Source organism: Ochotona princeps, chromosome 24 (assembly GCF_030435755.1).
Source record: "Ochotona princeps isolate mOchPri1 chromosome 24, mOchPri1.hap1, whole genome shotgun sequence".
NCBI lineage: Eukaryota > Metazoa > Chordata > Mammalia > Lagomorpha > Ochotonidae > Ochotona > Ochotona princeps.
In genome coordinates this window covers 6371458-6398949 of record NC_080855.1, presented here as the reverse complement: position 1 = coordinate 6398949, position 27492 = coordinate 6371458, and the positions used below count along the sequence as shown (strand labels likewise).

Here is a 27492-nt window from a genome sequence, read left to right as displayed (position 1 = left end):
TGAGCGCCTCCCCTTCCTCTCTGAGGGGTGGACTTCCAGGCCACACGCTCCTCACGCACCTTCCTGCTTCTCTGGCAGAAGTTTGGTGGCGTCCAGCGAGTTGCGGGCCAGGCTGCCCAGGGGGCTCCCCGAGATGATACGGACACGCTCGTTGCTGTTCATGCGTTTGTACTTGTTCTCAGACCTGCTGACAAACTGCACAGGGCAGGGTGGGAGGGCTGCACAGAATAGCCCACTCCCAGCACCTGCCGCCTCCTGCCGCCTCCTGCCGCCTCCTGCCGCCTCCTGCCGCCCTGGGCTTCAGTCCTGGCTCTGCCCCGGGCCCCATGGCAGTGTCATGACCGGTTAGAGAGAGGGCAGACACCTGTTCTCTAGGACCCGACCAGGTCCATGCCATCTCTCTGGAACAGTCCCTCCCCTTGCCCAGTGGACAGCTGCCTGGCACCATCTCTCTCTCCCTGCGTTCCTGCCCCCTTCCCCCAATCAGAGTGGTTTGCTGGGGGGCAGTGTGGATACCAGGTGTACAGCATATTCCTGGGGTGGCCTCTAGTCCCTCCAAACCTCTGCAACTCCAGTGAGGAGGCAGCCAGGGCTGCAGGGCTTGGCATCACGGGCCACATGCCTCTGGACTCTTGGTGAGCTGGGCTGGGAAGATGCCTGTTCCTGCAGGAAGGCCCCGGCCTTGACCCAGCCTCTTGCCTCCGGGCATCCCTCGGCCCCCTGGCCCAGTCCACCTGGGCTTTAGGACTCGCCTCCGCCTTCCTGAGAGCCCTCCTCAAAGCATCAGAACCCAGAGGAAATCACCCACTGGCATCCGCGGGATACTTGGGAAGTTCATGGGGAAGGTGGCGTGGTGAGACAGTGCCTGGGGTGGGGCCCGTCTCCGCCCCTGTGGGCGTGCACCCTTGAGTCCCCACCCCCCAAGTGGGAGCGCAGGAGGGAGTTCCTGGCTCCAGGCTCCAGGCTCCAGGCTTCAGCCTGGTCCCGCCCTGGGTCTTGTGGGCATCTGGCAAGTGAACCAGTGAACAGAGAATCTCTGTCTTACAAATACAATGAAACTTTGAAAATGTAGGCTTGTTTGGGTGCCGACCAGTGTTGAAATCCACGACAGCGTATTCACTGGGTACCTCTGCTTGGGGGCCCAAGGAAGACTCCTGCTGTGCCTGGATTTCAACACTCTTTTTCTGCACCAAGATAAAACCTTTGAACTTCATTCTCCACAAGCTGCTAGCTGTGCCCTGGGGATCAGCGTGACTGGCGCCCACATGGGGACACAGTCCTGGCTCCCGTTTCAGCTCACGCTCTCAGCATTTTGTGGGCTGCAAACAGGGCTTCCGCAATGGTGGGCCGTTGCCCCTGGACGCGGCACATGTGTGGTCCATGTTGTCGGGGCAAGGTCATGGCTGGCCTCAGAGAGGCGACCACGAGCTTGCAGACAGCAAGGTTCTAAAAAGCTTGCTGGCTTTCCAGTTTTTCTTTGTTCAGCCTGGTCTCCATGCAACTGCCACAGCGTTCTCCGGACCAATGCTGCTTCCGGTTTCCTATGGGACTATTACATTCCGAGCAGTCGGTTTCTTTTAGCCACATGCTTTCCCCATACTTGGGACAGTGGGATCCCCTTCTGCAGGCAGGGCTGAGGGCAGAGTTGCCAGCAGGCATTCTGAGGGCTTTACCTGTAGGAGCTGGCCAAACAGGAAGCTGGCCCGTGACAGGCGGGGACTGACACGGGGGTCGCTGGTGGAGAGCGCTTCTTCAGGCTGCAGGGTGTTCTGGGAGAAGTGGAGCAGTCATTGGTGGAGCTTACCATTCACCTGCCTGTCCATAGGCAGGGATCTCGGAGCAGGAGGAAACACGGACTCCGACAGAGTCCAGAGACAGATGCATCAAGGCCATGTCACAGCTGGGGCTGGAAACCTGGGCTCAGGGCTGGGGCTCCCCTGCCAGCCCTGGGACGGGGGGAGGGTTGGGGGTGGAGGGAGGGTGGCCCTGCCTCCTGGGCTTCCCACCTACCCGGAGTGCCCTGAGGGTGTGGTGGCCGCTGTCTGCCTCCTCCCGGACGCCCCGGTGCATCAGGCGCTGCAACTTGACCAGGAGAAGCTGCTGGGCTCTGGGGGGAGGGGGCGCCTTAGGGTTTGCAGTAGAGCAGAGTGGGTGGGGTGGGCGCCCAGAGGTGCAGGGGCCTGTGAGTCCTGCTTTGGGCACTGCCCTGCTGGGATGAGGCATCTCTGAGCCTCAGTGTGCCATCTGTGACCCTGGCCTGACCATGACCTGCTGGGCTCCAGGAACCCAGATGTGAGACAGTGGACACCTGCAGTGGTGCGCATCCACAACACCGCATGGGTGTGTGCACATGACAGAGACATGCCCTGCAGGAAAGAGGTGAGGAGCCCACACAGCGAGAGGGTTCAAAACGGAGCTTCCCTCTGTCCGGCAGCCCCAGGCAACATGTTTGGATGGACATAGTCGTGTCCCCGGGAGAAGGGGCAGGAAGGCCTCCTGGAGGAGGTCTGTGAGCTCCCCTGTGAGCCCCATGGCTGATGTCCCCACGTCCCCAGGGCCAGGGAGACAGGGGCCCCTGCTGCTGCTGCCCTCACCGGCTGTAGCTGGGTATGGTGCCCATGTCGAGGTCATGGTCGGTAAAGGGGTCGACACGTGCACACAGCCACTCATGCCGGTCCTGGTACATGGTGTCGCGCACATGCACAATGTCGTCACACTTGAGGGACATGGAGCAGGCGTCCAGCTGGCTGGAGATGTTGAGGTTCAGGCGGATGTAGAAAGAGTCGCCAGACGTGATCAGCCCCTCCTCCATGTCCTTCAGCAGCCGCCGGTACCCTGGGCAGGGACAGGCTTTCAGACACAGGCCAGACCCCGCCTGCCAGGCTCATCTGTGCACACCCTCTGGTGGCTGTTCAGGCCATCTGTCACTCCTGGAGTCTGCCCGTGAGGGCACCTCCTGGCCGCTCATCTATGCACACACCCTCTGGTGAGTGCCCATGCTGTCCATCACCCCCAGAGCCCACCTGTGAGGGCACCTCCTGGCTGCTCATCTGCACACACCCTCTGTTGACTGCCTACGCCGTCCACCACCCCCAGAGCCCACCTGTGAGGGCACCTCCTGGCAGCTCATCTATGCACACAAACCCTCTGTTGACTGCCTACGCCGTCTACCACCCCCAGAGCCCACCCGTGAGGGCACCTCCTGGCCGCTCATCTATGCACACACACCCTCTGTTGACTGCCTACGCCGTCCACCACCCCCAGAGCCCACCCGTAAGGGCACCTCCTGGCTGCTCATCTATGCACACACTCTAGTGACTGCCCACGCTGTTTCACCCCCAGAGCTCCTGGCTGCAGGACAGGCTTTCTTTCCTGGTGAACGGCAGTTATAAGTTTCTTTTGCCTTGGCTGCCAGGAAGCCCAGGGCTCAAAACCATGCTGAGCCACATTGACACCCTGCACTGGCATGTCTGTTATAATCTCCCCACCTTTCATGTCGTGGTAGGGACCTCATGTTTTGTTTTCCTAAATGGATGTGAAACTTAAAATTAATGGTCTATGCTCTCAGACGTGCCACCCACAACTCACTGTCAACATCCCTCCCCAAGGTGGTCTGCATTCCGGTGCCTTCCGGAAGTCCCTTTAAGGCACATCCTTTCAAGGCACCCAGGGGCTACCAGTTCATTGTGGGCACACCTGTCAGATTCAGGGTCAAGGTCGGTCTCCTTCCCTGTGGCTTCTGCACTCACAGGTTCAACCAAATGTCAGAAAAAAATTTCCCAAACTGCACCTGTCCTAAGGTTCCAGGTTTTCCCAACACTGCTCCCTAAGCATTGCAGTGTAACAACTGTTGACATTGCTGCAGGTGCCAGGAATCTCTGGAGGTGTGTGGGTTCAATGTGCTTTATGGTGGGGCCCTTAGAATGCCAACTGTCAGCACAGGCAGGGTCATGGCAGCCTGTGGGGTGGACACTCCCAGCTCCAGTCCAGTGCTGCAGGAACTGGACTCTTGGCTAGGGCTCCTGACTCCCTCCCAGCCCAAGCCTGGCTCCCTCCAGCCTCTCCCTGGCATCTTGGCACTAGAATCATTTCCCGGGAATTCCTGGAGGCCACACAACTCCATGGGGCACCCCTCACCCTGCAACTGTTGGCGCTGCTGCCTGGGGTGCACAGCATCATCCTAACTTACTTCAGGGTGGGGACGCCAGGTCTGGGAGCAGGGGTGCAGAAGCCAGGTCTGGGAGCGGGGGTGTGGAAGCCAGGTCTGGGAGCGGGGGTGTGGAAGCCAGGTCTGGGTGCGGGGGTGTGGAAGCCAGGTCTGGGAGTGGGGGTGTGGAAGCCAGGTCTGGGAGTGGGGGTGCTTGCTGACACACGGGGCAGCTGGGGCCAGGCTGCCATTATGAGCCCCTCTCCTCTACAGTAGAGCAGAGTGGCTGGGTAGGGGTAGGAAAGCTGCTTAGTCATGCTCTGCTGAAACATTCATAAGCCCGTGGCTAAAAGTCAGTCCCAACTCCAGATGATCATGGAGGCGAAAAAGGACCCAGAACTGACAGTGTTGGCCAGGAAACAGGAGCTTGGATGAAAACCTGCTGGGGGCCTGCAGAGGGCCCGGGAACATGGCACAAAGCCACGCAGTTGGTGAGGCTACCCTGCAGCTGGAGAAAGGAAACAAACCTCAAACGTGGCAGAAACAGAGTCCTCTAACACTGTCCTGGGAGACATGGTGCCTGTCTGGCCTAGCTGGCAGCCCAGGCAGGTGCAGGTGGACCCCTGAGGGAGCATGGAGGGCTCATTCATCTCACACAACAGGGGAGCAGTTGGAGGTCTGGATGGTGCGGGGCTGGAAGCTCACCTTCCTGGTTGACCTTGTAGTGCAGGGTGATGGGGCCGCTGCACCTCTGGATGGTCCAGTGGGCCTCCTCCTTGGTACACGTATCCAGGGGCACGCTCTGCCTCTCGCCTCGGATGCAGCCTTCAAGCTGGTATCAAGACACAGCATCCCCCTTGGCTCTGCAGGCAGGGTGCCGTGGGGTGGGGGCAGCCCACTCCACAAAGGAAGTGACGATTCTTCCCCAGCCAAGGGTGGAAACAAAGCTCCCCCACCTCCCAGGGGTGTCCATGTCTGCCCAAGCCCTGCCCAGGGGGTGCTCCTGCCCCCTACCCATCTACTCCCCAGGAGCAGAGTGTGTGAGTGTGTACATGTATGTAGATGTTTGTGTGTTGTGTTCACCGGCTCACAGACACACAAGCAAGGGGCTAGGGACAGGACTTGGAGGTGTGGGCAGCCTGGCTGCTCTCCGTGTGGCTCCTGGCAGGGCTCAGGGGTCCCCGGGTCACAGCCCAGGGCGAAAGCCGTGTGTGCCCTCTCCCTGTGTGGTCCCTCACCAGTAGCAGCTGGTGGCCCTCGTGCAGGCCCGCCTTCTCGGCCAGGGAACCCGGCTTGACCGAGTGGATGAAGCTCCCGCGGGCGTTGCCGCCCAGCAGGGTGAGCTGCGTGATGAGGCCATCACCATTGAGAGTTGTGTGCTGCACCGAGGGCCCGGGACCCCGCACGTGGCCCCCGGATGTGACTGAGGGTCGGAACGGTCTGGAATGGAGAGAAGACAGCGTCAGACTGAGGCTTAGCTGGGACAAAAGCCCTGTCCAGGACGCGCACATGCGGTGGGCTGCAGGGGTCCTGGGGATCTGCTCATTCAGCCACCTCCCTGGCCACTGAAGTGGGCACTCTCAGATGATCTGACTCCTGCTCTATGAAACATATGAGCAGCTGGCCACCCTCCTGGCTGCAGTGGCCACGGCAAGATGCCAGGACCTGCGCTGCCCGCTTCCCAAGGGGTCACAGAGTCTCAGCTCAGTGAGCTCCAGGTGCTGAGCCGGGCTCCTGCTCCAGTGGGTCTCCATGTCCTCGCCTGAGCAGGGCTAAGAGGAAGAAGCCTCGGACTTACGGATGCTCTGATCCAGGAGGGGCCCTCAGAGAAGCTGGGGTGCCCGGGGGCCCCTGTGCTGGGAGTGCCAGGTACCTTTCCAGAGAGAACTTGCGGAACATGAAGTTGACCTGCTCCAGGTCATAGGCGTCCAGGCCTTCGGACTGGTGTGAGGAGGAGGAGGAGTGGATGGAAGGGGGTCCGAAGGAGTAACGTTCGTGACTGTCATCTGCAAGGCAGGGGGCAGGAGGAGGTGGGCCCTGGCACGGGGACCCCAAGTCCCTGCATCTCGCGATGTAGCCCACCCCCTGCCTCACCAGCTTATCTGGGTTTGAGAATCTGCGTCTGGAGGGGGGTTTCCGAGCAGTTCCTAGTACTTTTCTATTTTGGAATGGTTGTGGGAATAGAACAAGGCAGGAAGAGAGGTAGGCCCAATACGGGGGCTCTGTCCTGCTTACCCACTCCCTACCCAGCTGGATGCCAAGCACCCTAGGGCAAGGTGCCCCCTACATGCCTAGGGATCCGGCGGGTGGCTCTGACAAAGGCTTCTCTACTCAGCTTTTCCTGACGCTGCAGAAAGCCTTTGGACACCTGCCCAGGAGTCTGTTCCCAGCCTTCAAAAGCACTCCCTAATTCTCCTGCCTTCAGAAGCTGTGCTCCCACCAACCACCCAGTTAGCACCTGCTGGCCTCCCACGGCTCAGGGCTGGGGAGCCCAGGTCTGAGGGGCTGCTGTCCCTGACCCGAGGCTGGCCACTCCTCCCGTGTCCCTCTGGCCCGAGGCCCACAGCCGTCGCTCCACAGCGGCTGCCCACGGGACACCTGCATCCCCTGCCTTCTCGGCTGGTGCCCCACTTGTACTCTGCTCTCATCCCTGACCTCGTGTGCTGCCCATCCGGGCCAATAGGTCACCCAACCCTAGGGCCCTCCCTCCCTTCTGCGGTGGCCCCAGTGTCCTCCAGTGCCTGCCTCTGACTGCCCACCTCCAGCACAGCGTGATATGTGCCTCTCCCTTGGTGCCAGCCCTGCCCCTGTGACTGTGCAGGTCGCTCTGCAGCCCACATGTGCACGGGTTCCTGACTCTTTCTGCCAACACAAACCCTGGGGTGCAGGGAGTGATGGCTCAGGCTTATAGGGCCAGCCACCCAAGCAGAATGCCTGCGCTGGATTCCCGGCTCCTGGCTTCGGCCACACTGCTGCAGGTGTCTGGGATGGGGGCACGCTGTAGCCCTCAGACAGAAACAATAGAAAACCCAGACTCGATTCCGACCTCTGTTCCAGCACCCAGGGTGGCTCCTGGCACCGCCCACGGAGTTCAGGTACCACACATTTCCCGAGGACCTACTATGGGCACTCTTCCTTCCTGGGGAGGTTCTGCTGGAGGTTCGAGGTCAGAGGTGTGTATGAGGTGGCCCTGCTCCCACTACACAGCACCTGTGTGGCCACGGTGCCTGCGACAGCTCGCGGACAGCTACATACCGTCCAGGTCTAAGGCATCAAAGCCGCCACTCTCGTTGTCTTCTTCAACTGTGCTGCAAGACATAAACGGGACGGGGAGGCGTCGTGTGGATGCCTGTGCAGGCGGGCGAGGGCAGGGAAGTTTCTGGAGTGTTCCAGCTGAGTGTGGGCAGGAGCACTGCAGGTGGGTGGGCAGAGGAGAGACGGTGGGACCCTGACAGCAGAGCAGGGGTGAGGGGTGCAGGTTCACGGGCCCTCTGTCGGCCCTGTGTGCCTCACCATACTGGCTGGAGCAAAGCAGGCTATGCAGGAAGACTGTGGAGCCGGGGGCCTGCAGCTGGACTTAGGCAGGACAGGCCTCTCTTGCTCACCCTGCAGCTTTACTCTGGACCCACTGGGGAAGCGTGGGCTCCAACAGTCTAAACCAGGGCCTGCAGGACCAGGGACACTGCCTGGTCTCAGAACTTCCAGAAGGCACTCCACAACCCATCTTTGCACCCGATGCATTCAGTACCCAGCTAATGCCAGGTGCACCTCAACTGTGTCCTTACTGGTTGAGTGAGAACTGGTGGGGAGGAGCATGCGGGGAGGGCATGAGCAAGATGCTTACTGACCTCTCGCTTTCAGGCAGGGACAGCCAAGAGCTGGGGCCGTGGGTCCCAGGAGCCAGCCTCCTGGGCAGCCTGGGGCCAAGCCCTGGCCTGTGACTGCTGAGGGGCCCCACTGCCTTCTCTGCACAGGTGGTTCCCAGGACTGCCAGGGTAGTTTGGTTGGTCCATGGCTGGGATGGGCCTCTGCCTGCCACCCACCTACGGTGAGGTGCGTCTTCCTTGTAGCGCCTGACGATGGAGTCGTTCCCTGGGGGCTCAGCCGTGATGGACATGATGCTGCTCCGGCTTCGGTGGGGCTGCTGCAAACATGGATGCGTGGGAACGTCATGGGAGCCAGGCTCTGACCCCAGGCCCCGGCAGCACGGACTGTGTGCACACAGTGGACTGGGGTCAGCCTGGCGCCGATGCTGCCTCCCACCGAGCTTGGAGCTCATCTGGTCACACAGCTGGTCCCAGGGATGGTGCCAGGGGGCACGGGCCCAGGCTCCGGCCCAGCTGGCTGAGCTTCAGGTCCCCAGCATAGGGGGAGGGCAGGGATGGGGAAGCAGAGACCCCAGCACAGCACAGCGGAGAGGCGGCCTCTGGGGCAGGCCTGCTAGCTCTTGGTGAGGGTGGCTGGCAGAGGAGCCTGGGGCTTTGCCACCCAGAGCTGTTGTTTGGCTTCTGTGAAAGCCTTGCCTCCCTCGGAAAGCTCTGGGAAGCTGAGCCCACACACCCACTAGGGCGTCCCCTTGGGGGCAGTTACTGATCCTGGGCCTGTTGATACCGACCCTGGGGGCTAGGACCCGGCCTGGCTCTGTCCAGCTTGGCTGGAGCCCAGGAGTGGGCAGGTGCTGGGTCAGGGGAGGGGTCCCTGGACCTCAGCTCTGTAGTGTGCCCGTGACTCCCTGCAGCTGCTGTCTTGCTGCCAAGACCACCTGGGGCTGATGAATTGCGGGAGGATTCGCAGCCGTCTGTGCCACAGCTGCAGCCCCTCAGGGACCATCTCCTCCCACCAAGTGTTCAGGAAGTGAGAAGGTGTAAAGACAAGGTGAGCCCCCCAAACAGCTTTAAAGAAGCGTCTTGCCACAGGGGGAGGGGGACGGTGAATGCTGCCGCTCACAGGTGCCGGCCAGGTCCCCGGGGCACGTACCATCTTGGTGAAGGAGCTGGTGATGGCCAGAGACCGTGAGGAGCTGGGGCTGGCATCCGTGCTGTCCTCCTCAAGCCCCTTGGCTACTCCTGAGCCAGGGCAGGGCAGGGCAGGGCAGGGCAGGGCAGGGTGGGGGTGTAGAGGTTGGAGGGAACCGGGGGAGAGAGAAGGAAATTGAGGGACCCTGGCCATGGAGCACAGGGTGTCCCTGCGAGGTTAGAGCCCAGCCCCTTCCAGCAAGGGTGCTGGAGGCTCCTCTCTGCCTGGGGGTTCAGCACCCCCAATTAGCTCCAGGGAGAATCTGTAAGACCTCCTCTGCCTATCTCCCCACCAAACTGCAGTCTCGGGGTGTGTGTAGGAGGGTGGGGGAGTGTGACCAAGCGTGTAGGAGGGTGGGGGAGTGTGACCAAGCGTGTAGGAGGGTGAGGGAGTGTGCCCAAGCGTGTAGGAGGGTGGGGGAGTGTGACCAAGCGTGTAGGAGGGTGGGGGAGTGTGACCAAGCGTGTAGGAGGGTGGGGGAGTGTGACCAAGCGTGTAGGAGGGTGGGGGAGTGTGACCAAGCCGGGCGACCCCCAGGGAGCCTGAATGCACCCGTCTGAAGATACAAGGGGGTCCCTGACTGACAGTCCTACTGCGGCAACAGGAAGAACAAGCCTTAGGGGAACAGGAACTGGCCCATCATCTGCACCTGCCACTCAGGGCTGGCCCCAGGGGAGCAAATGGGGGCAAGTCTAGCACCGCCCCCCTCAGTACCTCCTCACAGGGGCTTTCTGGTGGCTTGGGCACAGCCCTCTTCCCCCTCAGCTGGTAGCCTGGTGGCTCACCTTGGTTGCCCTCCACATGCCAAGTGTACCAGTGTATGTGTGCACATATGTGGGTACTTCAAGGGGAAGACCTTATACAGCACTGCCACGGGTTTCTGGCACCTCAGGTAGGCAGCCCAGCAAGGCCTGGTGCAGTGTCAGGTGGCCCGTTGGTTCCAGCAGACCCGCCCCTCCTTGCCTGACACACATCTTGGCTGCTCCAGCACCATGCCCTCTGGTCTAGAAGGTGAGGCTGCAGCCTTGAGGGAGCTGGACTAAACACCCATCTCTGGGCCCCCGGAGAACAGCCCAAAGTCACAGGCGGACTTCTTACTGTCCCAGCCACCCCCAAGTAGGCATCTGGAGGGAGGGCTCCAGGCAGGCATCATTCCCACCGCTGGCCGAGCAGCCCCCGGCACCCCTCCTCCCTTCCGTGGGCTCCTCTCTGGGTTGCCGAGTCCTCCTGGGCCAGACTCTGCCCTTGCCTTGCCCACTTCCAATGCACCCTGTTCAACAGACTTCTCCGACCCTAGCTCAAGGGCTCCTTCCCCTGGGCCGGCCTCAGGCCTGAGCTCTCAGGTGACTTCCTGCTACTGCTTCCAGCGCACCGGCACTGTTCACCTGGGTTAGCCCTTGCTGCCTTGCCACCACCCCAGGATAAGAAGTGGGGGAAGAATACAGGGGCTTAGGACAACGCTCATAGGCATGTGGCCCCCTGGGAGGTGAAGGAGTCCTCCGGCTGCTGAGCCAGAGGGTGAGGGCCAGCTGCAGGCTCTGGGCAGACCCCTGGGGAAGGGCGGAGCTCAGAATGGGGAGCCACAGGGATGTCCCGGGGTATGCAATGCAGATCACCATATGGCTGGACCGCCCCCTGACCCCACGCCCACTGTGGGACCCCAGGGCTGAGCCCAGGGTCTCCAGCAGAGGGGTCGCTGTGGTGGGTGGGGCAGCAGATGGGCCATGAAGAGAGCGACAGACGAATGAGCGAGCAGGAGGCAGGCTCTGGCTCACCTTGAAAATCCGTCGCACGTTTCAAGCTGATGGGTGATTTGGCCCTCTGCAGCTGGAAGACAGGGGAGGGTCCACGGCCAAGGACAGGGATCAGAGGAAGCCCTTGGCATGGCGGGGGGCTGGGGGTGAGCCCAGCAGGCCCTTGTCCTGGGCTGGCGCGCGCGCACACACACACACACACACACACACACACACAGCTCCCCAGCTCCTGGGCCAACACATACACGGTCTTGCCCAGCTCCCTAATGTGATAACAAGACGTGGTCGCCTCCCTGGGCCTGGATCCCGTAGCTGTGTGCAGACAAACCACGGGGGGTGATGCATACGAGGTGGCTCTTGGCAGAGCGGAAGGGATGGCATGGGACATGTTGCCGAACAAACACATGATAGGCATGGGATGGGAGTGTTGGAAAGTGAGCATTTCATGTCCCCTGTCTGATCACACGGACACGAAGAGGGCATCGGTGAGAACATGCGTGTGCAAAGGCCCGGCGGCAGGGTCCCAGGCTGCCTGCCCCTGTGTGGTCGGGTACCTGGATGCCCTTCAGGTTCATCCTGCGCCGGGGTGGGTGGTACGGCAGGAAGTACTTGCTGTCCTCGGGTGACTCCTCCGAGGTGGAAGAATCGTCAGCCTCCTGCCCGTTGGTTCTGGGGCTGCCATCCCCAAAGTTCTGGGAGATGATGGTGGCTGGCAGGTTCCTGGGCAGACTCTGCAGAGACATGGCCTCTGGTGACGCAGCTGACAAGCAGGTGGCAGCTGACCCTGTCACTGGCCAGTCTCTCTGGCTCTACAGCGCTCCCCACAGGCCAGCCTGCCTGGCTGTGAGCCTGTGGCGGCTCTCACCGCCTTGCTCCATTGGAGAAGCTGCTCCCCACTGCCTCGCCCCTACATGTGACAGCCCAGCAGTGCGTGTCCAACTTCCAGGGCTGTGCTTAAGCCAGAAACGCAGCAAGCACCACAGACATCAGTGCCAAGAACAACCCTGACACCGCGGCCACGACCTCACCCGATCCTCATGAACCAGCCACGAGTGGCCACGACCTCACCAGATCCTTGTGAACCAGCCATGACCTCACCAGATCCTCGTGAACCAGCCATAACCTCACTGAATCCTCGTGAACCAGCCACGAGTGGCCACGATCTCACCGGATCCCTGTGAACCAGCCATGACCTCACCGGATCCTTGTGAACCATCCACGAGTGGCCACGACCTCACCCAATCCTCGTGAACCAGCCACGACCTCACCGGATCCTCATGAACCAGTCACGAGTGGCCACGACCTCACCAGATCCTCATGAACCAGCCATGACCTCACTGAATCCTCGTGAACCAGCCATGACCTCACCGGATCCTCGTGAACCAGCCATGACCTCACCGGATCCTAGTGAACCAGCCATGAGTGGCCACGACCTCACTGAATCCTCGTGAATCAGCCACGAGTGGCCACGACCTCACCCGATCCTCGTGAACCAGCCATGACCTCACCAGATCCTCGTGAACCAGCCACGAGTGGCCACAACCTCACCCGATCCTCGTGAACCAGCCATGACCTCACCGGATCCTAGTGAACCAGCCACGAGTGGCCACGACCTCACTGAATCCTCGTGAATCAGCCACGAGTGGCCACGACCTCACCCGATCCTCATGAACCAGCCATGACCTCACCAGATCCTCGTGAACCAGCCACGAGTGGCCACAACCTCACCCGATCCTCGTGAACCAGCCATGACCTCACCGGATCCTCGTGAACCAGCCATGACCTCACCAGATCCTCATGAACCAGCCATGACCTCACCAGATCCTAGTGAACCAGCCACGAGTGGCCACGACCTCACCGGATCCTCATGAACCAGCCATGACCTCACTGGATCCTTGTGAACCAGCCACGAGTGGCCACGACCTCACCCGATCCTCGTGAACCAGCCACGAGTGGCCATGACCTTACCCGATCCTCGTGAACCAGCCACGACCTCACCAGATCCTTGTGAACCAGCCACGACCTCACCGGATCCTTGTGAACCAGCCACGAGTGGCCACGACCTCACCGGATCCTTGTGAATCAGTCACGAGTGGCCACGACCTCACCCGATCCTTGTGAACCAGCCACGAATGGCCACGACCTCACCGGATCCTCGTGAACCAGCCACGAGTGGCCACGACCTCACCCGATCCTCGTGAACCAGCCACGACCTCACCGGATCCTCGTGAACCAGCCACGAGTGGCCACGACCTCACCGGATCCTTGTGAATCAGCCACGAGTGGCCACGACCTCACCGGATCCTCGTGAACCAGCCACGAGTGGCCATGACCTCACCGGATCCTCGTGAACCAGCCATGCGCTTTGCACCAAGACTGAGTTGTCTTTCTCAAGCTTGGTGATGTCCCTGTACCAGAAGGCCAGGGCAGGAGGTGGAACCCTGGCCACACAGCACCTTCGTGTGTTGGCTGGAGCCCCGCGTACCCACTATCAGTGCCCACCACAGACTAAGTGTCCATGAGGCCACAGCCTCACCTCACAGATCTGGGGGCTGCTGCATGAATGTCGCACGGATCAGGCAGATAGTGCTGGGATCTGCCCCGGACCCGCAGCTCTGTGGGGCATTGGAAACAGCTGGGAAGAGCCTATCCCACAGGGCCGAGTTCCCGCGCTGGGCATCAGTGGGGCCTCCCTGAAGGAGTGTGAGGGGAAGGCACAGTCAGGGCAAGGCGGGAGGTGGGCTGGGTGGGTGGCCTGAGGCCGGTGGGAGTGCTGGGAGCCTGTTCCTGTGGCTCCCTCACCTGGGACTCAGCCTTGTACCTCCCCGTCGTCAGTGGTACTGCATCCTGAGCACCGCCATGCTCATGCCAGCTGCAAGCTGAGGCCTCAGGAAAGTGCCTTGCTGAAGGTCCTGTGGGCACCTGCCCCACAGGACTGGTGTGTGGGTACCTGTGCTGCTACATGGCACCTGCTGGGCCCACGGCTGCTGAGACGCCCCAGTTGGACTACGGAATCCATCCCCGGGTCTCCGCCAGCAGCAGAGAACAGAGCAGGACCTTGCTGGTGGCTTTGTTCATCTCTGAACACCTGGGACCGCACCAGGACACGTCTGTAAACCGGTGTTCACCCCCAGGCCCCGCCAGGACACATCCTCACACTGCCGTAAGCTGGTGTTTACACCTGAGCCCTAGCAGCTGCAGCGGGAGCAGCCGGGGGAGGCTCAGGGAGGCGACTGCTGGCTGTGGGTGACTGATGGACGTGAAGCTGGCCGCAGGCCCCGGGAGAATGTGGCCAGGGCAGGACCTGACCCTGCATTTTCCAAGTCTCCCCAGCACTGCCCAGCTGCAGCCGGTGGGCGAGCGGGGCAGGCGGGCCCACCTGGTCGAGGGTGCCGCTGTCCTTGGAGAGACGTCGCAGCTTGCTCTCCAGGTTCACGATGCAGGCTTCCCGCCGCACCATCTCGATCCTCATCTCGTCATTCTTCTCCTCGAGCTCGCGGATCTGCTTCCTGTACTTGTCCTTCTCGATCAGGCACTGGGAGTACTGGGTCTGCGCTTCGTCGCGGGAATGGAAGGCCTGTGGGCGAAGCAGGGCTAGGTCTGCCTGGGTGCTCACCCCAAACCCGGAGACGCCGTCACCTCCCACCCACCCTGCTGTCAGCCCCAGTGGCTGCTGCTGGCTTCCTGACCCAGCTCCCAGGCTTGTCTCCCTCAGGCAGCCTGTGCAGCCCGCCACGCAGTGTGCTGAGAGCTCTGATGTGGGGGCTGGGACACCTGTTGCCCAGAGTGGAAGGCCTGGGTTCCAGTCCTGGCTTCACCTCCTGTTCTAACTTCCAGCTGATGCTCATCTTTGAGGCAGCAGATGGTGACTCAGGTGACTAGGTCCCTGTCCTCCAAGTGGGAGACCCAGGTGGAGGTCCCGGCCTCTGCCCCCATGTGGGAGACCCAGGTGGAGGTCCCGGCCTCTGCCCCCATGTGGGAGACCCAGGTGGAGGTCCTGGCCCCTGCCCCCAAAGTGGAGACCCAGGTGGAGGTCCTGGCCTCTGCCCCCATGTGGGAGACCCAGGTGGAGGTCCTGGCCCCTGCCCCCAAAGTGGAGACCCAGGTGGAGGTCCTGGCCCCTGCCCCCAAAGTGGAGACCCAGGTGGAGGTCCTGGCCCCTGCCCCCATGTGGGAGACCCAGGTGGAGGTCCCGGCCTCTGCCCCCATGTGGGAGACCCAGGTGGAGGTCCCGGCCTCTGCCCCCATGTGGGAGACCCAGGTGGAGGTCCTGGCCCCTGCCCCCAGAGTGGAGACCCAGGTGGAGGTCCTGGCCCCTGCCCCCATGTGGGAGACCCAGGTGGAGGTCCCGGCCTCTGCCCCCATGTGGGAGACCCAGGTGGAGGTCCTGGCTCCTGGCTCTTGCGGGCATTTGATGAGGTTTAGTCTGCCTGTCTCTGTCCCTTGGCCTCTTGAAGCATCCCTGGGAAGTCATGCCTGCTGTAATTATGCTCATGTTACATGTGGACACTGAGGCAGCCAGTGGAGCCAGCCAAACTGGGGGCCTGGCACGGGGTTGGGGGGAATCAGGCTCTGTGACGTGAGTTTGAGCTGTTAGGGCCCAGCACACTGTTAGTTCTGGCAGACTTCTGGGATGGAATTCAGTGCTGGGGCTGTAGACCCACGTCACCAGCGATGGTGTTCTGGTCACACTGCTGGACCCGAGGGCTCCCGGACTTCCCGGGGGCTGTGTACCTGGTCCCGCTCCCGCTCCACCTCCTCCAGCTGCAGCATGACTGTGTTCATGCGGTGCTTGTACATTTCACAGTCCTTCCCCAGGGTCGAGCACTTGAGTTCCAGGTCTTCCTTCTCCTCCAGGTACTGCGGGCGACAGAGGGACACCAGGGCGCGTGACTACCAACACACAGGGCAAGCCGCTTCCCAGCTCGGCCGGCTGCTGCAGCGGGCTTGTCTGTTCCTGGGACAGGATCAGGACACAGCCTGCCCTTCTGAGAGCCAGCTGCCTGAGGGAGGGGCACATGTGTGCAGCTGGTGGATCGTGCCTGGGGGCACCGGAGGGCCGGGGTCCTGCCAGGGCAAGGCTGCCCTGCACAGCGCTGGGGGCTCCCACCTTGTCTCGCAGCTCCTCGGCCTGGCGGACCTCCTCCTGCAGGTTGTAGATCTTGCTGACCAGCTCCTGCCGGTCTTCCAGGGCCTCCTTCCGGTCATGCTCCAGTATGTCCAGGATGGCCTTGTCGGAGTCTGGCAGGCTGCGCTTCCCGGCCTGGATGGGTGTGCAGGAGGGCTTAGGAGCAAGGGGTGGGGAGGGGCTGGAGCAAGCCGGCCCCAGAAGGGTGGGAGACGGAAGAGCCAGCGACAGACCCCAGCCCTTATCAGAGCCCAGAGAGGCAGCGGCTGCATTGCTGGATTCGCACAGGTGACAACAAAAGGAAGACTGGTTGGCTTCCAGATGCCTCTCCCCAAACAGGCATCATTGGCTCTGAGGGCACAGGGTTCATCCCCAGCTCGCAGCCCATCCTGGGCAGTGACTGGGAGCATGTGTGTGGGGGAAACATAGCTTTCTATCTCTGCAGACACATATGTGTGGAACTCTACTCCTTGGCCACCGCCTCCTCTGGACCCACAGGACGCTGGTGAATGCTAGAGGGCACGCAAGGTCGGAAGAAACCGCAGATTTAGAAGGCAAGGCTGCTGGAATCTTTCAGCGTAAGGGAATTTCCAAGAAGCCCGCTCCCTGCTTACAGGGCGGGAACATTGATTCCCCTTTGAAGGAAGCTATGGCCCTGGACACATGCGTCTGCACCCCAAACTCCAACACTGCTCCCTTGGCTTTGCATACAAGCTGCCTTTGGCTTAATCCCTGCGTGTGCCCTCCCCTGTGTGCAGCCCGCCCTCCCCTGCGTGCGCCCTCCCCCATGTGTGCCCTCCCCCATGTGTGCCCTCCCCCGCGTGCGCCCTCCCCCGTGTGCACGCTCCCCTGCATGCGCCCTCTCCTGCGTGCATTGTCTGTAGTGTGCGCCCTCCCCCGCGTGCGCCCTCTCCCCCGCGTGCGCCCTCTCCCCCGCGTGCGCCCCCTCCCCCGCGTGCGCCCTCCCCCGCGTGCGCCCTCCCCCGTGTGCAGCCCGCCCTCACCTGAATGATGGACTGCAGCTCCTGGATCTTGGTCTTGAGCATCTCATTCTCCCGCTCCAGCTCCAGCACCTGCTCCTTCTTGGGCCGATTCTCAATGTCGTTCTTGAGCTTCAGCGACTGATTCCTCTCCAGCTTGCACTCCTCCTCCATCTTGTTCAACCGGTGCTTCAACTGATCGATCTGAAAGCCCAGGGTGCGGCTGGGGCACGGGGCTGGCCTCACCCCGTCCCACCGTGCCCTCAGCTTGCTGCCTCATGGAAACAAAAGCACCGCTTGCTCGTGGGGTTGGCACTGGCAATCTGGACTGGCTCTAACGGGCTGCCTGCCTCGCACCCTTCCCTCGGGGCTCTTGCGGGTGGAGCTGCTGTGGGTGAGGACAGCAGACGCCCAGGCTGTCCAGGCTGCTGCCCCTCGGAGGGTCCTGGGGCCATCAAAGAGGCTAGGAGGGGCCAGGGAAGGAACCTCTGGCGCAGGATTTGTCCTCTTGGGTTTCGTTTGAGATTTGCACAGACACCTTTGCCAACAACCAACGGAGCCCACCTGGCTAGCCTGCGGTCCCCTGGGCTCGTGGCCCGAAAGCGGCTTCCTGCTGTCCTCAGCTGTCCCTCGTGAGAGCTGCGCAGACCTGGGGGCTGCAGCAGATGTCTGGTCCTTCGTGATGGTGCCCGGCTGCTTCTCCTTGCCACCCGGCCTTGGTAAGCCGCTCCCCTCCCCCAACACACACCCACACAAACGCCCCCCGCCACACACACACACACACACACACACACACGAGATGCGCTCAAGACCTGTATAGCCAGGGTGGCACTCAAGGGGTGGGGAAGCACAGGTGAGATGAAGGCCCATGGAGAGACCAGTCCTGGATACTTTGGCAGACAGAGGGTGGCTGCACTGGCAAGCAAAGGCTTGCTGCCACACCCCGAAGGCCCGAGTCCATGCATAAAAAGACACACCAGAAGTGGCACAAGCTGAAAAATGCCCCAGGAACTCAGTTGGGCGGGGTGCTGTGAGTTCTGAACACATCTGGTCACTACAGGGAGGCAACAGCAGAAGTGGAGGGAGAGCCAGGAAGGGCCCTGCCACGGGTCAACATTTCCCCAAACTGGGCAAGCCAGACCAGAAACCAACTCCCCCATGACAAGTCCTCCGCATCCCGTGCAGGCTCAGATCTCCGGTCCCACACGCATGGCATGGAAGGCTGGTACCGCAGAGGGTTTACCAGGCCGTCCACTGCCAAAGACATCCATGCAGTGACTCACAGAGGCCAGGCCCTGGCATGTTGAGAACAACACCTCACAAATGAGGGCCCACAGCCCAATGCCAGACAAATGGTACAGCCAGAAGGCAGAACTGGATCCCAAACCTGCAGGACTCAAAAGCCCATGCTCTATTTAAAATGAGGTAATGAAGGAATTGAATACAGAGAGCAAGAGGGAAGGAGGGGGAGGCAGATGCTTCGTGCCTGCCATGCTTCGGAGCTTGGAGCTCAATAAGGGTCCTTCTCTGGGATGGCAGGGACCCAATGAAGTTGAACCATCCCCTGCTGCCTGCTACGACAGCGGGAAGGAATCCAGAGTGGGCTGGGACTGGAGTCCAGGCGCTCCAATATGGGAGGTGGCTGTCCCCGCTGTTCTAACCACTAAGCTAAACACCAACCTTGGGCACTCAAGTCCTTAACACTCGACTGTCCACTGTGCCACCGACTCAACTCGCCCGAATTCTCGTGGACGGCTGACGGATCCGTCTGCTCCACTAAATTGTGAGTGACTTATTTATCTCTGTCCCCTGCAGTGTTTAGTACAAAGCCTTACACATGGCAGGTGCTTCATAAATATTCCGAGAGTCTATTTTCCACCCAGCAGCCAGAGTGATCCTTCTAAGCCATAAATCGGTTGTGACTCTCCAGCTCTCAGTCCTGCAGTGGCTTCCCATTATAACCAGAATCAATTCCAACGTTCTTAGCAGGCCTCTCGTCCGGACCCTGGCCAGCCTGCCTGCCTCCGTTCATGCCATCTGCTCACTCAGCTCTAGCCCTGCTGGCTGTCCTGCCCAGTGAGCCCCTGCCCACGGCTCCCGACCAGCCTGCTCAAGGCCGCCCCTCGCTGTCTCCCCCTCCTTCAGCCCTTGCTCGAGTCTGGGTTTCTGAAGACAATGCAAGCTTGATCGTGGGAGCCTTCATCTTGAGTCCACATCCTTGGGCAAGAGCCTGGTGGCCATGGTGCTCAGGGAGAGGCGGGATGAAGGGTGCTGGTTGCCCTTCCCGCTCCCTGTCCAAGAGGTCAGCTCCCTCATGCCACCGTGCTGAGCTGACAAGGGAGACCCTCCCCAGGGGTCAGGCCCGCACACACCACTGACAGGCACCGTGCTAAGCTGAGTGGACAAGGGAGACCCTCCGCAGGGGTCAGGCCCGCACACACCACTGACAGCCACGGTGACAGGCACCGTGCTGAGCTGCGTGGACAAGGGAGACCCTCCGCAGGGGTCCTGCACACAATGTGCACCAGCTTCACCTCTGCCATCATTTCCCTCACTGTCACAGGAGAGGACCCCGGGTGTTGGACCTCCTCTCATCTTGCTGGTGTCGGTCCGCACACTCCTGCCTGCACATGCACAGAGCGAGTCTAGACTTTGCTCAGCCTGCTGGGTCTGGGCTTATCTGCACACGCGCACAGTGGATCTAGTGGCGGGGTGGAGGGGCAAATGGCGAACGGGTCCCCGGTGCCCCACCCCAGCCTTGCCCACTCGCTCGCCCGGGAGTCCCCGCCCGGAGCCGCTCACCTCGAGCTGAAGGTCCCGGCTGCGCATCACCGCCATGTTCTTCTCCTCACTGAGCTGGGCGTAGCGCATGGCCAGGTTGTAGTTGTCGTCCTTGACCTTGACCAGCTCGTCGTTGTAGCCGTCCCGCTCCTCCTTCATCTTGTAGTAACGCTCCTGGAAGGTGAGCAGCTCCACTCGCAGGAGCGCCAGCTGCTTCTTCTCGTCCTCCAGCTGCCGCGACTTGGCCAGCAGCTCGCAGCGCTGCAGGTCCTTGGCCTTCATCTGCTGCTGAAGCTTGATTACCTCGTTCATCAGGAAGTGCGTGAGGCCCTCGTGGCCCTCCTCCACTGCGGACGGGGCGCCGCTCAGACCTCCGACCGGCCCTGGCGGCGCACTTTCTCACTCATTCACTTGCCAACACTTCACACTGGGCACTGGGTGTGGGGTGTGAGCCGGACAGCTGGGTCTCGGCAGAGCTTAGGGTCTAGCAGGACAGACAGGTTAAGGAGCATGAAGCGATGACACACATACAGCAGGAGACTGCGAGAGCAGGGCGCTCCTGGGAAGGCGGGCTGCACTGTCAAAGCTCAGGGAGCAGAGCAGACTGAGAGAAGCCAGGTGGCCGATCGCAGAAGGGTGTCCGCGGGGACTGGAGCGTGTGGGAGCCTCAGGACGCTGGGTCTCTACAGCGAGGAGGGAGGCACCCCTGAGGGGCTGCAGCAGCGGGGGTGGCCTGGGAGGAGGGAGGTGGCTCTGGCAGGTTTGCAATGGATGCACTGAGGTGGTGGGGCTGGGGAGGGAGAAAATGAATTCCACAGTGGACAGGAAGGCAGATGAAGAAGCCCAGGTGCCCACGGGGCTCTGGCACGACAGTAGGCAGGGCAAGGGCAAGGTCAGGCCACCCAGTATCCCCAGGGATGCCTCACGGACACTCATGAGCAGGTCCTAATCCCCACAGTAGACACAGCAAGCCGCGGGGACTGGCAGCCCCAAAGTCCTCCACGCCACAGACACAGCTCTAGAAGGGTCGCCCTGTGGGACACACACACCCGCTCCTACGAGGCTCTGGGTGCTTCCACAGCCACGCCACTCACCCACAATGGTGGAGAATCTGCGGGTAGGCTCCTTCCCAGTCACCAGTTTGTACAGTTCTGGGTAGTAGAATTCCAGGCTCTCCAAGAAGACCACATAACCCCTCTGGCCCTTGGTGTGGAGAATGTCCAACAGCCGGCCTGGGGAGGGCCAGGACACTCGGTGAGAGAAGGCAGACCTGGAGGGGAGCGAGGCTCCACTCTGGTCTCACCCTAGGCCTGTACGCCCCGTTGCATCACACCTGAGAACCCCACCCCCACCTCCCACCCCCGGCCGCGTCCTGAAGTCTGAGGCGTGCAGGAGCGCCAGCCCTCAGCAGCGATTCAGGGCGTGCCCCGTGCCTTTCCTAACAAGCTGAGAAAACCAGGAGCATGGGGACTGCAGCCACAGGGAGCCAGCTCTTTGACAGCGCTCCCCAACAGAAGGGGTCAATGCACTGCACGGGCACCAGCTTGACCGTGATGGATGGACGCTGCCAGCACAGCGACCGTTACACGATGACATGGCGTTCTGCGATGGAGCAGAGACAGGCGGGGAGGGCTTGGGAGGGCGGAGCAGAGACAGGCGGGGAGGAGCTTGGGAGGGTGGGGAGGAGCTTGGAAGGGCGGGGAGGAGCTTGGAAGGGCGGAGCAGAGACAGGTGGGGAGGAGCTTGGGAGGGCGGGGAGGAGCTTGGAAGGGCGGAGCAGAGACAGGCGGGGAGGAGCTTGGGAGGGTGGGGAGGAGCTTGGAAGGGCGGGGAGGAGCTTGGAAGGGTGGAGCAGAGACAGGCGGGGAGGAGCTTGGGAGGGTGGGGAGGAGCTTGGAAGGGCGGGGAGGAGCTTGGAAGGGCGGAGCAGAGACAGGTGGGGAGGAGCTTGGGAGGGCGGGGAGGAGCTTGGAAGGGCGGAGCAGAGACAGGTGGGGAGGAGCTTGGGAGGGCGGGGAGGAGCTTGGAAGGGCGGGGAGGAGCTTGGAAGGGCGGAGCAGAGACAGGCGGGGAGGAGCTTGGGAGGGCGGGGAGGAGCTTGGAAGGGCGGGGAGGAGCTTGGAAGGGCGGAGCAGAGACGGGTGGGGAGGAGCTTGGAAGGGCGGGGAGGAGCTTGGAAGGGCGGAGCAGAGACAGGCGGGGAGGAGCTTGGGAGGGTGGGGAGGAGCTTGGAAGGGCGGGGAGGAGCTTGGAAGGGCGGAGCAGAGACAGGCGGGGAGGAGCTTGGGAGGGTGGGGAGGAGCTTGGAAGGGCGGGGAGGAGCTTGGAAGGGCGGAGCAGAGACAGGTGGGGAGGAGCTTGGGAGGGCGGGGAGGAGCTTGGAAGGGCGGAGCAGAGACAGGTGGGGAGGAGCTTGGGAGGGCGGGGAGGAGCTTGGAAGGGCGGAGCAGAGACAGGCGGGGAGGAGCTTGGGAGGGCGGGGAGGAGCTTGGAAGGGCGGGGAGGAGCTTGGAAGGGCGGAGCAGAGACAGGTGGGGAGGAGCTTGGGAGGGTGGGGAGGAGCTTGGAAGGGCGGAGCAGAGACAGGTGGGGAGGAGCTTGGGAGGGCGGGGAGGAGCTTGGAAGGGCGGGGAGGAGCTTGGAAGGGCGGAGCAGAGACAGGCGGGGAGGAGCTTGGGAGGGCGGGGAGGAGCTTGGAAGGGCGGAGCAGAGACAGGCGGGGAGGAGCTTGGGAGGGCGGGGAGGAGCTTGGAAGGGCGGGGAGGAGCTTGGAAGGGCGGAGCAGAGGCAGGTGGGGAGGAGCTTGGGAGGGCGGGGAGGAGCTTGGAAGGGCGGGGAGGAGCTTGGAAGGGCGGAGCAGAGACAGGTGGGGAGGAGCTTGGAAGGGCGGAGCAGAGACAGGCGGGGAGGAGCTTGGGAGGGCGGGGAGGAGCTTGGAAGGGCGGAGAAGAGACAGGCGGGGAGGAGCTTGGGAGGGTGGGGAGGAGCTTGGAAGGGCGGGGAGGAGCTTGGAAGGGCGGAGCAGAGACAGGCGGGGAGGAGCTTGGGAGGGTGGGGAGGAGCTTGGAAGGGCGGGGAGGAGCTTGGAAGGGCGGAGCAGAGACAGGTGGGGAGGAGCTTGGGAGGGCGGGGAGGAGCTTGGAAGGGCGGAGCAGAGACAGGTGGGGAGGAGCTTGGGAGGGCGGGGAGGAGCTTGGAAGGGCGGGGAGGAGCTTGGAAGGGCGGAGCAGAGACAGGCGGGGAGGAGCTTGGGAGGGCGGGGAGGAGCTTGGAAGGGCGGAGCAGAGACAGGCGGGGAGGAGCTTGGGAGGGCGGAGAGGAGCTTGGAAGGGCGGGGAGGAGCTTGGAAGGGCGGAGCAGAGACAGGTGGGGAGGAGCTTGGAAGGGCGGGGAGGAGCTTGGAAGGGCGGAGCAGAGACAGGCGGGGAGGAGCTTGGGAGGGCGGGGAGGAGCTTGGAAGGGCGGGTGGGGGGGGCCCTGAGCTCCTGCTGGTTGCAGTCGCTGCGTGGTCTAGAACACTGTAACCTGAATTGCGAGTGTCAGTAATCTGAGTTTCTTTTTATGAAGATTATCTGCAGGGTAAGCTGACTCCTACAGTGCCCACATGTCATACGAGCCCTGGCTGGGGTTCTGGCTGCTCCACTTCCAATCTAGCTCTCGGATCATGTGCCCGGGAAGCGGCAAAAGCTGACCCAGGTGCTTAGGCCCCTTCCGCCGGCATGGGACACCCAGATGGAGTTCCGGGCTCCTGGCTTCAACTGGTGTCACCCCGAGTGCTGGGTGGGGCTGCCTGGAGCACCCTGTGGAGGATTTTCAAGTAATGTTCCAGCTCAGCGGGAAGACAGGCTGTGTCTGAATGTCAGCGTGTGTGCGTCGGGTCCCCAGTCAGGCTGTGGGACACGGGCCGGGGCTTTGGGGTGGTGACCCTTGGGAAGCACATTTTGCCTGTGACCCAGTGCCTGCACGAGGAGGCAGAGCCAAGCAAGCAAATGTGTGCGTGGGCACTCAGAGCCGTGCAGAAAGGGCGCCAAGAGATGCTAATCTGGACGCAGACATTTCCTGGGATCCGTGCACTGGCATTCGTGCTGTGTGGTTTCCAGGTGTTTCCTGTGGTCCCTCCCTGCTCTAGGCAAGCAGCGCGGTCTGCTAATTGCATTTCCACAAGCTTCCTGGAGCACTTCATAACTGTAGACACACACGTAACATTCATAAAACTAATGCCAGTTTCCCAACGGAGCTTGCCCCCAGATCCTAGAAAAGGGACTGCTGATCAGACAGAATCCACCAGATCCCAAGGAAAACACGGGAATTTGCAATGGGCGAGAGACCCGCCTTCACTGACGTGGAATTAACAAGGTTCCCCGGCTGCCGGGCACTTCAAGGAAGACCCAAGGTGGGCCGCAGCCTTGCCCGGCGTGAGGAGGCTGCCATTCTGTGAAAGAAGTCGTGGAAATTCCTGACCACAGCAGACATGACGGGTGCTAGGGCTAAACTTCAGGTCAGGCTCATCAGGAGACGCAACAAAGACACCCCACGTTCACACATCTCTGATGTGTGCTCAGGGGCGCCAGTTAGATGAGCCCCGAGTGACCCCAAGAGCCCTCAGGCTGGTCCTGCTGCCTGGGGCGACCCACTCGCCCTCCGGGCTCCCGAAACCAGCTGCCCTCCAAGCTCCCAAGCCCAGCTGCCTTCCAATATCCCCCACACCTGCCCTCCAGGCTCCCCGTCCAGTCTCCCCAGTCCAGCTGCCCTCTAGTCTCCCCAGCCCACCTGTTCTCCGGTCTCCTGAGCCCACCTGCCCTCCGGTCTCCTGAGCCCAGCTGCCCTCCAGTCTCCCCAGCCCACCTGCCCTCCGGTCTCCCCAGCCCACCTGCCCTCCTGTCTCCCCAGCCCACCTGCCCTCCGGTCTCCTGAGCCCAGCTGCCCTCCGGTCTCCCCAGTGCAGCTGCCCTCCGGTCTCCCCAGCCCACCTGCCCTCCGGTCTCCTGAGCCCAGCTGCCCTCCAGTCTCCCCAGTCCAGCTGCCCTCTAGTCTCCCCAGCCCACCTGTTCTCCGGTCTCCTGAGCCCAGCTGCCCTCTGGTCTCCTGAACCCAGCTGCCCTCCGGTCTCCCCAGCCCACCTGCCCTCCGGTCTCCCCAGCCCACCTGCCCTCCTGTCTCCCCAGCCCACCTGCCCTCCTGTCTCCCCAGCCCACCTGCCCTCCGGTCTCCCGAGCCCAGCTGCCCTCCGGTCTCCCCAGTGCAGCTGCCCTGCGGTCTCCCCAGCCCACCTGCCCTCCGGTCTCCTGAGCCCAGCTGCCCTCCGGTCTCCCCAGTCCAGCTGCCCTCCTGTCTCCCCAGTCCAGCTGCCCTCCAGTCTCCTGAGCCCAGCTGCTCTCCGGTCTCCCCAGCCCACCTGCCCTCCGGTCTCCCCAGCCCACCTGCCCTCCGGTCTCCTGAGCCCACCTGCCCTCCTGTCTCCCCAGCCCACCTGCCCTCCTGTCTCCCCAGCCCAGCTGCCCTCCGGTCTCCTGAGCCCAGCTGCCCTCCGGTCTCCCCAGTCCAGCTGCCCTCCGGTCTCCCCAGCCCACCTGCCCTCCGGTCTCCTGAGCCCAGCTGCCCTCCGGTCTCCCGAAACCAGCTGCCCTCCTGTCTCCCCAGCCCAGCTGCCCTCCGGTCTCCTGAGCCCAGCTGTCCTCTGGGCTCCCCAGCTGCCCTCGGGGCTCCCCTGCACACCTGCCCTCCAGGCTCCCCCTCCAGTCTCCCGGGCCCACCTGCCCTCTAGTCTCCCCAGCCCACCTGTTCTCCGGTCTCCCAAGCCCAGCTGCCCTCCAGTCTCCTGAGCCCAGCTGCCCTCCGGTCTCCCCAGCCCACCTGCCCTCCGGTCTCCCCAGTCCAGCTGCCCTCTAGTCTCCCCAGTCCAGCTGCCCTCCGGTCTCCTGAGCCCAGCTGCCCTCCGGTCTCCCCAGCCCACCTGCCCTCCGGTCTCCTGAGCCCAGCTGCCCTCTGGGCTCCCCAGCTGCCCTCGGGGCTCCCCTGCACACCTGCCCTCCGGGCTCCCCAGCTGCCCTCCGGGCTCCCCTGCCCACCTGCCCGGTTGATCTTGGAAGGCAGCATGGGCGCACTAAGCACTTCGTCCTCATCTTGCTCGTCGATGACTTTGCACTGCCGCAGGTAGGGGGTAAGCTTGGCCGGGTTGATGTAGCGACTCAGCATGTGCCGGTTGCATTCCACATTCTCCCACAAGGCGTCGTCCTCATCCTTCAGCGTCTCCATGTAGTCATCCATCTCGGGCCCTCCTACGGGACACAAACCGCAGCAGGTTAGTGCAGGGAGCCTCACTGCCTGGAGGGCGCTGTCCAGCTGCACTGTGGAGCGGGTGCTGGCAACACAGGGCCCGGGTGGTTGCATTCCCAGGCCTGACCTCTGCAAGCGCAGGTCCCGGGAGGCAGTTAGTGGTTTGAGTAACCCACACGGGAGAGCGGGACTGAGTGCCTGGCCAGCCCAAGCCGTCGTGGGCATCTGGGGAGTGAGCCAGTGAATGGGGCTCGCTCTGTCTCTCCTAACAGCCCAGCAGGAAAAGGTCAGAGTGGATTTTACTGTTCAGGAAGGAAGGGGCTAAGATCCAACCTGTGTGAGCGTTCACCATTACCCACGGAGGACTCGAGGCTTACCTACAGGGGACTGAGGGAGGCCGTGCCCTGGCAGGGAGCCTTGGTCGTCTGTGCTTTTAATAATACTGAGAATATGAAGGTATCTTTCTCAAGACAACACGTTAGGGGTTTTTTGCAGTAAAATTTAGCATAAATCGTGCCACACTGTAGGTCTCTTTTCTTCCCCCTCTGAACACTTCACAGATCATGAGAATACCAATTAAACGATGCGTAATCCCATCTTTAAAATCCACCGGAGGGGTGGAACAGTTATCGCCGCTGCCCAGGATTACTGCAGAATATTTCTGTCCTTAAAAAAAAGAAACCCCACACCCGTGGGTGGTCCCTCTCAGGTCCTCCGTCAAGCTACGTTCTGGCTCCACAGACCTAATGTGGACACACAGAATCCTAAGACACGGTTTAACATAACCAGATCTTGCGGTTTGATCATGTCAAAGCATGTGTCCACTTACTGATTTTTTTAAAAAAAAGATTTATTTATTCTTATTCGAAATTCAGATTTACAGAGAGAAGGAGAAACAGAGAGGAAGATCTTCAGACTGCTGGTTCACTCCCTAAGTGGCTGCAATGACTGGAGCTCAGCCAATCCAAAGCCAGGAGCCAGGAGCTTCTTCTGGGTCTCCCACACAGGTGCAGGGTCCCAAGGCTTTGGGCTGTCCTCGAATGCCTTCCCAGGCCACAGGCAGGGAGCTGGATGGGAAGCAGGGCTTCTGGGATTAGAACCGGCACCCATATGGGATCCTGGCTTGTTCAAGGCGAGGACTTGGGCCACTAGGCTACAGCGCTGGGCCCTGGACATGATTTTGCGGGCAGCATGCTCTCCGGAGTGGAATTCCTGAAGCCATATGCTACTTGTCCGTTCAGCATTTTGAGGAATTGCCAACTCTTTCATAGCAGCTGCACCATTTCACACTCCCAGCAGCGATGCAGGAGGGTCCTAGTTTCTTGCCAACACTTGGTGTTGTCTGTCTGGTTGAGATGAGAGCCACCCCATGGGCGTGACGGGGCTCACTGTGGCTTGTCTGTTTTTTTT

The 27492-nt window shown here is 62.0% G+C and overlaps 1 protein-coding gene across 1 annotated transcript in view; it reads right to left on the bottom strand.

Annotated features, from left to right (window-relative positions):
- Positions 1–26085, bottom strand: part of CARD11 (caspase recruitment domain family member 11) — a 31330-nt gene extending 5245 nt beyond the window's left edge. Inside the window, exons 1-19 of the mRNA XM_058680748.1 lie at positions 25875–26085; positions 20901–21038; positions 19828–20153; positions 17050–17229; positions 16028–16180; positions 15652–15777; positions 14297–14494; positions 11472–11648; positions 10939–10990; positions 9125–9207; positions 8191–8291; positions 7403–7455; positions 6021–6153; positions 5386–5587; positions 4853–4979; positions 2595–2835; positions 2011–2107; positions 1674–1769; positions 60–195 (exon numbers count right to left, since the gene is read on the bottom strand). Coding sequence (XP_058536731.1) covers positions 60–195; positions 1674–1769; positions 2011–2107; positions 2595–2835; positions 4853–4979; positions 5386–5587; positions 6021–6153; positions 7403–7455; positions 8191–8291; positions 9125–9207; positions 10939–10990; positions 11472–11648; positions 14297–14494; positions 15652–15777; positions 16028–16180; positions 17050–17229; positions 19828–20153; positions 20901–21038; positions 25875–26073 — 2818 coding nt within the window. The 5' untranslated portion in view covers positions 26074–26085. The remainder of the gene's footprint in view (positions 1–59; positions 196–1673; positions 1770–2010; positions 2108–2594; positions 2836–4852; positions 4980–5385; positions 5588–6020; positions 6154–7402; positions 7456–8190; positions 8292–9124; positions 9208–10938; positions 10991–11471; positions 11649–14296; positions 14495–15651; positions 15778–16027; positions 16181–17049; positions 17230–19827; positions 20154–20900; positions 21039–25874) is intronic.
- Positions 26086–27492: the final 1407 nt, after the last annotated feature.